This window comes from Miniopterus natalensis, chromosome 12, assembly GCF_054644295.1.
Source record: "Miniopterus natalensis isolate mMinNat1 chromosome 12, mMinNat1.hap1, whole genome shotgun sequence".
NCBI classification, from domain to species: domain Eukaryota; kingdom Metazoa; phylum Chordata; class Mammalia; order Chiroptera; family Miniopteridae; genus Miniopterus; species Miniopterus natalensis.
Window position 1 is genome coordinate 59,883,824 of NC_142092.1, and position 9,595 is coordinate 59,893,418.

The 9,595-nt window shown below is 50.1% G+C and overlaps 1 protein-coding gene across 6 annotated transcripts in view; it reads left to right on the plus strand.

Moving 5' to 3' along the window:
* Positions 1-4,892, plus strand: part of CDK5RAP2 (CDK5 regulatory subunit associated protein 2) — a 156,889-nt gene extending 151,997 nt beyond the window's left edge. For all 6 annotated transcript variants that reach the window (XM_016213723.2, XM_016213717.2, XM_087822852.1 and 3 more), the window contains 3 exons: positions 1,916-2,042; positions 4,309-4,355; positions 4,801-4,892. In XM_016213723.2, coding sequence (XP_016069209.2) covers positions 1,916-2,042; positions 4,309-4,355; positions 4,801-4,857 — 231 coding nt within the window. In that variant the 3' untranslated portion in view covers positions 4,858-4,892. The remainder of the gene's footprint in view (positions 1-1,915; positions 2,043-4,308; positions 4,356-4,800) is intronic.
* The last annotated feature ends 4,703 nt before the right edge of the window (positions 4,893-9,595 follow it).

A 9,595-nucleotide genomic window follows, 5' to 3' on the forward strand; every position in this document is an offset into this window, starting at 1 on the left:
AGGCTCTGAATATAGGCAGAGTGGCTGTCCCAGAATGTGTGGCCCTTGAATCTCTGTGGGCTCTTAGCATGAGGAAGAGAATCAAAGAAAACCTAATGTTTAAATTAGAATGTTTTGGAAGAACAGTTGAAGTCCTTGGAGCTGACACAATTGTTTAATCTTAAAAGTAGGTTAAAGCAGGGAATCAAAAAATGGTACATACCTTAAACATTGTAGTTTAACTTAAAACAGTTAAATGTACGTTCATTTGCCATTCTTTTGATGTAGGCCTGAGCCTTTCCTTTAATGTGGGTCTGCTCTTCGGAGTTCTACACTTTCTTCCTTTCATAAATTACATTCATAATGTATATCTGTTGCTTCCAATTTCTGTTTAAGATGAAGAAAAAACTTAGACACGTGCAAAGCAATTTGAATATAGAATTCCTCTAGATCGTGTTCCTCCCACAACTTTAATAGTTGATTCACCCACACCTAATTTGCCAGAAATGTGTTTTTTAGTGACTTGCCTTTATCAGGTCTTTCCTGAAGCATATGTTAGTTTTCATACAATCAGATCTCTCTTTTCATGCACATATTTCACAGGTTTGCTTAATACTTAAATCACATACAGCAAGTTCTCGCTTAATGTCCTCAATAGGTTCTGTGACTTTTAAGTGAAATGATATATTAGGAAACCCATTTTACCACAAACTAATTGATATAAACAAGAGTTAAGTGCCTTCGGCATCTCATCAATGTTATAACGAGATGATGTTGAATGAAACAACTTTATTCGAGGACCTGCTGTAACTGATTACAAGTAAAACTGCCATAAGTAAGTTTGGGAGTGACTAAAGTCACTTTTTGTAAGCTCACAGCCCAGCGTTTCCCCTCTTGGGAGCAGAGGTGCTTTGAGGTAGAGGAGTCTGTGCCAGGGAACCTTACAGTTGGGTGTTTTAGGAGAAAGGGAGGGTCCTAACCCTGTGCATGAGTCAGGTGGAGACCAGTTAGGAGGGCCTGTGTGGTGTGCACATTTCACCTCAGAGGATAGGGACTCTGGTCTCGCAGCCCATCCATGCTCTCCTCACCTCTGAAAAATCAAGATAGGTTCACCTAATGGATCATACTCTCCTAATAGTACTTTTATATCTCTCTTTAAGATTTAAGCATTAAATTAAAAAAAATCAGCACTGTAGTTCTTATTTAAAAGGTCAGTCAATTCTGATAAATTTTTAAAGATGAAACAAAACATTCCAAATCACATTTCTTGGGGATAATCACTATTAGCATTTTGATGACATTTCTATGTCACCAGTTTTTTGTAGACATCTTGATATACCCATCTGTGAATATAGATGTATGTATTCAGTTTTATGAGACGGGAATGCCTAATATGCAATAGCTGTTCTGGGCTCTTCATCACTAATTACTGTCATCTTTCAATGTCAATAAGTAGAGTTCTACAACATAATTTTTAATAGCTGCAGAATTATTCCACTGTGTGTGAGTACCGTAATTTATTGTCTAGACTGCTACTGAAACAAATCAGGTTGTTTATTTTTCCTGCTATGAACAATGCTGAGGTGAACATCCTTGAACACAGGCATCTTCTTGTGCTTATATTAGTCCTTAGGGGTGAATGCCAGAGGGTGGAAATCCCAGGTCAAAGGGTTAAGCGCATTTATAATTTGGTAAGTCTTGCCAGGCCTTTTGTTCCACCTGGGCCACCAGCACCTGAGAGTGCTTTCCCCACACCACACCATCATCAGATTTGGCCTGTATTTGCCAATTTGACCAGCAGAAAATGGCTTCTATTTTTTATTCGACTATCTTTGATAGTAAGGTGGAGCATCTTTGTATATGGTTTTGTAATTCTGCCTGTGTAACGTGATGTTGTATATCCTTTGTTTGTTTTTCTGATTCCCCTTCTCTTTAGACTGGAAAAATGAAGGCAGAGATCACCAAACTACATAAAAAATTATTTGAACAAGAAAAGAAGTTGCAACACACCATGAAGCTTTTGCAGATGAGCAAGCACCAGGAAAAAGTCATCTTTGATCAGTGTAAGTGAGTGGTCGGGGATGGCCACTATGTCTGACCACTTCTGCCTCTGGGGACCAAACAGCCAGCCCTGGACCACCCACTTTGGAGCCCATGCCTCCTATTTGTGGGTTTCCTTTCATATTTAACCCTTCCTGACCACACAAACGAATTCACCTAACAGACTTTTGCATAGGGGGCCACTCTGTGCCAGGGACTCTCATCTCACTGGGAGACAGTGCGTGGCATGGGTGGTGATAGGAACACATGTAGGGTCTTAGGGAGCATGAAGGTGGGAGTGGGGCAGGTGTCACTGTGTCCCTAGTACTGAGTCTGCAAGGAAGAGTAGGCATTGGCCAGGTGGGAACAACAGTGTAGACAAAGGCAGAGAGGAAAGAAATGAGGTTTTGTATGCGAGAAACCAACAGGACTTCATATTGCTGGATTAAGAGCTGCAAGTGGCCGGTTGAGGCAGGAGGGGCCAGGGACCAGGACTGCATTTAGAAAGGCTTTAGGTGGCAGGCTCAGGTATTTTGCACTCAGAGCAGAGCATTGACCTGTTACATCTGCATGCAGGAGGAGCCCATTCATTGGTCAGGTGGGCGAGAAGCGTGCTCAGATGGGCAGTGGGCATGGAGAGGAGAGGATGGGTTTGAGAAACACTTTTGAGACAGATACAAGACTCAGGGTCAGAGAGGTGAAACAACCTCATGAGTCAGCCCCAGTCCTGACCCAGGAGCTTCAGAGATTGTTGGGAGCAGCCGTGTCTCCCCACTTTGGACCCTCAACATTCCTTTACATTGCATGTTTAGAGGAGCAGGCAGCTACTGAGTTTCTTTCAGTGCCTCATGCTACCTGCCTGTCACCACCCTGTGTTAGCAGAACTGCTGACCGTAGTGCTTTCCTATCCTCGCTGCCATGTGTGCTGTCTTATCAAAGTCCAGCATTTCTGGGGCATTTCTGAGAAGCATAGAGCATAGATTATTGTCAAGTAGTTCTCCTTAGCCCCGTGGGAAGCCTTCTGAAAACAGACTGTGAGGCTGGCAGAGTTTGAACTGCAGAAGAGCCTTAGTTGCTAGCAAGCACTGAGTTTCTGCTCCATGCCCCTGTGCCAGGCGCTGGGACAGTGGTGAGTGAGACAGTTCTTGCCAGATGGAACTTTGCCTTAATGGGGAGACACAAAAATGAGCTGCAGAAATGATGTACCTGCATCCCAGGCATCCTGAGAGGTGCTTCAAGACTCCATCTCCTCCCAGAGTCTGCAGGGGAAAGGAAGGAAAGGGTGTCTCCGTGAGACCCGAGGACCCCGCCATTCCCTTGCCATGTGACCTGGAGTCACCTGCTTCACATTCAGCCTCTGAGAAGGAGTACCTGCTCTCAGGGTTGGGGTCTTCACTGAGGTCACAGTTGTCACCAGCTAGACACCACTGGGGTTGGCATCTTCTTGCCAGCACTCTGCTGATGTGGAAGGAGTCCTGCACTGAGTAGCAAACCTGGGTTCGAGTCACTCCTCAGTACTGGGCAAGTCTGTATTTGGGACACGCCCTTTATCACTCTGTCCTTGGACTTCTGATGGCAGCGGGATTTCCATGCTCTGGAAAGTGGGCACTCCCTTTCTTCCAGGGGTTCTGATACATCAGCCGTCTGCCCATGCACAGCTTAGTACCAGGTCTGCAGGCCCCTCTAGAGGCATCCTACCCAACTTCTCCTGTCCTGGAAAAGCATGACTTGCTCAGGGAACCATGTTGAGCTTCTCTGCCAGCTAAAGGGCAGTTAAGGAGGAAAATGCCAGAGCTTTTCCTCCCAGGTCGTCAGAGCTGCTCCAAGTGCTGCTGGGTACATATTTGGCTTTACAGAACTGTCCTCAACCCTGGGCTTGGCCTTCACACATGGGTTTGCTTAGGGTGGACACACCTCTTCCAAAAACCAAAGTATGCGGGATGCTGGTCAGGCGCAGGCCCCTCCTCTGCCTTGTCCCCCTCCTGGGCCTGTAGAGGTGAGCTCTGGGCATGCCTGGCATCCAGCTGGCCTTTGGAGCCTTGGTTTTATCTGGACCATGGTGTAGCACCCTCTGCTCCACCTCAGGTATTACTGTGGGGTTGTGACTGAGCATAGTGTCTTGAGGAGGTGTCTCTGGTCCACCTCTCTGATGGATTACTTGGTCCTGGGGTGGCCTTCACATCTCTCTCTGGCCTCATTCGGGGTTCAGGGGACCCCTCCCTGCACATGGCTCACACACTGACTTCCTGGGCCTCTGTCTAATCTTCCCATTCTCTGTTCTCTCCTCAGTGGTCGTGACCCACAAAGTCCTCCGGAAGGCCCGGGGAAACCTGGAGGTAACGCCCTTTAGCTTCTCTTCCTGAAGGCCATTGGGGCAGGTGGAATGGGTGCAGGGCAGGAAATGGCTTCTTTTGAGAAATGAAGGTGAAACCAGGGTACATGTCCTTCACATACAGTTGTATTTTTCTGCCGGCAGCGCACAAAAACATTCATTTTATCTTGCCAAGGCTTCAGTGGTTCTGATTATTAACTTGTGTGCTGTTTTTACTGATGAGAAATACAGTGCGTAGTGCCTGGTGCATAGTGGGCGTTTGATAAATATTTTTTGAATGAATGAACACAATACAATCTCATTGTCATTTGGTTCTGTAGATATTTACTAACCAAACTGTCTTTGATAGTAGTTTCAGAATAACAGTACCCCCTTTAACTCTGTCAGGGATCTGACCTCAAACACCCTCCATTGGTCCTAAAATTCTCCTGTTTTCCTCTCTTTTCCAGCTGAGGCCTGGGGGTGCCCTCCCAGGAACGTGCAGCCCCAGCAGACCGGGCTCCTGAGAACAGTCAGACAATAAAGCTTGTAGTTCCCACCATCTCCTTGTTACAAGTGTGGTTCCTGTGTACTGAGGAAAAAAGAGCTGTCTGGTCAGAGGAAATCTGTTTTTCTTCTTAATATTTTTTGTCCTAAAGTTGGTTGAAGGGTTGTTGCCAGACAAGGTTTGCATGCTCTGCAATGGGGTGTTTAACAGGCCTCGGCGCCTAGGCCCTGGGCCTGAGCCTCTGGGGCAGCACACGGGGCTGGGTGTGCCTGAGTGCAGTGGTGGGCTCCACGCCCACCCGATTTGCTTAGTGCTCAGCCAGCCCTACAGTTCGAAGTTTCATGTGAAATGATTGATTTCAACTTGGTGATGCAGCGACTTTGTGTGGAGCTCAAAGCCCAGGCCCCCAACACCCAAATGGGACAGGCTGGGGTCTCGGAAGTGGCTCTCAGATGTCGCCGAGCTCTCTGCTGATTCCATTCAGGTGTCCGGAGAGGAACGACGCCACATGGCATGGCTGCAGCACTGGCATCTGCACCTGGCATGGGCTCAGCAATGTACAGGGATGCCCTAGAGTGGCCTGCTGAGGTTGTGCTGTCCCCACCGGGGAACAACCAGGGAGGCTGCAGTGGGGACTTGGCAGTGCACTGTCTTTCCACCCCACTTTCCACATTGCTGCCAGCTGCGTTTGCTACCCCTGTCGCTGACCTTCCTGTTAAATTGCCCTCTGTCATTGCCCTGAGCTTCTTGATGTCCCTGAGAAATACACAGCGTGGGGCTCAGCCTGTTTGCAGATGAGGCTCCAGACTGGCCAGGTGGCCCTGAGAGGCGCTGACAGCCGCGCCCTGACCTGATGCTGCTCCACTCCACTCTTCTGCCTCCCAGTCCTGCGCCCACCACCTGGTGCCTGTGAGCATGTTGGCTGGCACATGGGCCTCATTTGTACAGCAGTTTGAATCCTGACTCAGTCTCCCTCTGTTTCCCCATTCCTGCCATCATTCTGGGGACTTCAGCGCCCATTTGCATGACCCCTCAGTTTGCTTTCCCTTTGCAGTCGTTCATTCTGACATTCTGCCCTCTGACCATTGCCTGCCTGGCTTTCGGCTCGCCCTGGCCCCCTCTGCTTTCACTTCCCGGAGATCCTCATATCTGGCCCTTTGCCTTTTTCTGTTACTGGGCTTCTTCCCTGTTAGCCTTGTTCCTTTTCCGTCGCGTTTCTCAAGTTGGGCCTCCCACACCCAGTCGCACCACACGTCTGACCAGACACCTTCCTGCTCTCAACACTTGCGTGGTTTCCCCTGAGCCCCTAACGGTATACAGGGACCAGGCCTGCCCCTGCAGCACCCCCGGCTCCTCTCCTCACCTCCTCACACTTCGTGTTCCAGGAAACCTGAGCTGTCTTCAACTCACCAAGGTGCCCTCCCAGACTAGGCCCAGGATGCGCCCTCTCTTTAGCCAGCTTTGGGTGGCCCTCCCCGCCCCTCGTTGGGGTGGCTGAGCGACGTGGCTGCTCCATCACCCAGTTCAGTACCGTCCTTAGTCCACAACCTCACAGGGTCAGGCCTGTGTTCGTACCGCAACTGAACGACTTGTCCAAGGCCCTTTCCTTCGAGGTAAAGCTGGGGTTTGATCTCTCCTGACCCTCTGAACCCCAAATGGTGCTCTCCGCTGCTACCTCTGCAGCTCCCCGGACACAGCGATGCATTGGCTGCAGGTACAGGGAATGGAGCAGGAGCCAGGCTGGGGATTGGGGAGCCGGCCTCATCCCTGGCCCCTACCTTTCTGCCTGTTTCCCATCAGGTGAGGGGTGGGGCACACGGTCAGGAAGGACCCTCTGCTTGGGTCCCTGTCACCTGAACTCTCTCATGAGAAGTGTTTGCACAGATGTACCTTAATACATTCCAACGTGCGAAGACTGATTCCGGCATGAAGTAGTGTGACTTTCTCAAGAAGTCACACAACTGGATTCCTTAGTGGAAGTTCTGATCTGTGACTAGGATCGCTCTGCGTGGTTCTGTGGAGGGAGCAGGAGGCCTGGCTTCTAGTCCCAGGTCACATGCTTCTGTCACCAGTCTCTACACCTATAGAATGGCAGTCACCCTCTGCCCAGTCACTGTGCATGAGCCTCAAAATTGGGAAGTAGCCGAACAAAACCCTTTCCAAAATTCAGTGTGTCTCAGTTGCTGGTCTCAAGGAAGTTTCCAAAACACTATTTTAAGTTCCTGTGGTTGATGAGCACAAATGCAAGTGTGTAAGTGCGTCAGGATCGGGAGTGGGTAGGCCATACAGGACAGTGGTTAGAGCTCAGGTGGGGCTTGGAGGTCAGACCAGGGTTCAGATGTACCTACAGGGGACAAATGCTGCCTCCACTGGCAGTTGTGAGTATATTGCCTGGCATGTACAGCCCCTGGGAGCTGATCTTGGTCACTGGCAAGGGCATGAACTGGAAGGGTTGTGAGGGCTGGTAAACATCCCAGGCTCATGTGGTTGCCTGTGAGCAGGGCCTGGGCAGGAGGGTTCTCTGGGAGTTTAGTCGGCCACTGGCCGCAGTCACCCATGGCTTTTCAGGGACACGGTTAACCCAAGGCAAAGTATATTTTTATCCCCCAGTTTAGAGTCCCGTAAAATATTCCCAACCTTGGGCTAGTGAAGGCCCTCCCTCCTCTGGGAGGTGGAGCAGCAGCCCGGTTTGGCTGGATTTGGACCAAGAACAAACACCGAAAATAAGGACAATTTGGACTTCGGAAAAGGCTCCACTGTCCCTGATGAGTTAATTTTACCAGCAGCTGAATTCAGGAGGCTCTAAAAGCTGTAATAAGAAAATGCGTCAGTTTCCCGTTGGTGAAAATAATCACCACCTATGTCTACCTACTGGAGCCACACCTGAGAGGGACAGTGGCCAGGGCTAAGAGAGGAGGGGGAGAGAGGCCCAGGGCCTCCTGCTCGCCCACCTTGGGACCCCTGCTCACTTCCCTGGCCTGAGCCCAAAGGGTAAAATCCTTGCCCCTCCAGGCTGGCGCCCACCTGCTTAGTCACCATACTGTGTAGCGTCTCATTAATTTACACTATCCTGTTCATTTCAAAAATGAGAAAACAGGTGGAGAGTCACCTTAGTAAGTGCTGGAGCTAGGATTTGAATCCTAGTTTGTCAAAACCTGTTTTCTAAATTATCCTGGCCTCTGGATTATTGTGTCCACGAAATGCTATCTATTCCCCAAACTGAAGTCCTTCCCTATATTCAAACCAAAGTGTTCCCTCTCTACCCATTTCTACAAAATGTCCCTGGGTGGCCAGAGCAGGGGCCCAGAGACCCACAATTGAATTCCTCGGCACGGCAGCCCGAGAACGGCTTGTAAATGGGGCTGTGGACAGGAGAAAGAGCGATCTTGTTAATAAGTTCTCAGCATTGTGGAGGCAGAGAAACCTGCCTGGGGGCCCCTGACCCTGCCAAATTGCCTCTTCAATCTTGGCCATATTTTAAGTCTTAACTCAAAAATTCAATTATCAGAATTACTCATCCAGTCTCCCAAGGAGCCCAGGACTCTGCCTTCGGGGCCAGACGTGTTTACCTTTTGCCACAGCTGGGGCCTTCCTGACTCACTCTGCCAGGCGTCAGGTGGGGCTGCCTGGGCGGGTCCAGAGATCCAGGCACTTGCCATGGTTCTCAGGGGCTTCTAATAGAACCGAGTCTCATTTCCTCTGCAAAATTATCACGTGGAAAGAAAAAGATGGCTAACTGAGGCCCAGACATTGGTCAAATCCCTGGGGGTTGCTTCATTTGTCTCAGTGAAGGTTCTACCTCTAGGCAGCAGCTTACACGGGAGTCGTCCCTCATCCTCTGTATCCTGTCCATGATCATGGTCATTCTTTCCCACTTTCTTTCCCAAGGTCATTGCTTCATTTATCTTCATCACCACGTTGGTCCAGGTCTCTCACCTGTGACCAGGCTACAAGGCTCCCTGATGGTGGAAGCCAGTGTCTGGAGCCCAAAGTGTGTGTGTGTGTGTGTGTGTGAGACTCATGGAGGTGGGGGGTGTGGACACTCAGTATACCACGGGATTGAGAGATACTCAGTTTTATCAAATTCAGCATCTTCCAGCACCCACCTTCCCCCAGAGCTGCCAGACCTGGTGGGGAGAGTCAAGCACACAATTAACTATGTTGTAATAAGTGGAAACAAGGGCACCTGGAAAAGTGGCTCCTGATGCACCTTGGAAGTGGGCTGGGAAGGTGCCCTGCAGTGTCCTGGTGAGTGGTGACAGCTGGCCTCGGGTGCCAGCACAAGATAGGCTTCATTGGGGGCAGTGGGGAGACATGGCATACGGGGAAGTCATGGAGAGATCTGTGTCAGGAGAAGGTGGGGACAGTGCAAAGAGGGACAGCATGGGGTGGAGGGACAGGTGGAAGCTACGGAGAGAACTAGGCCAGGTGTCCTCACCTGGGCAGGGCCAGGCACTGAAGGTAGGTGGATTCGAGGCTTAGGAGGACCTGGGGCCTGTGTGCGTGTCCATGTGTGGGGCTGTGTGTTCATTCTCAACGGTGATGAGGGTGAGAGCTGCTGGGTCTGGCTCAGGCAGTGGCGTGGCCTCGTTCATGAGGGGGCAGCAGGGAAGGGTATTCATGCCGACTGTGTCCTTAGAAGTAGACAGCATGTTACAGGTGGGGATGGGGAAAGGGCTCTCCAGGCAGAGGGAACAGCCTGTGGAAAGGCACTGAGGCTACTGAGGGACCAGGTGAAATGTGAAGTGTGGCCACGG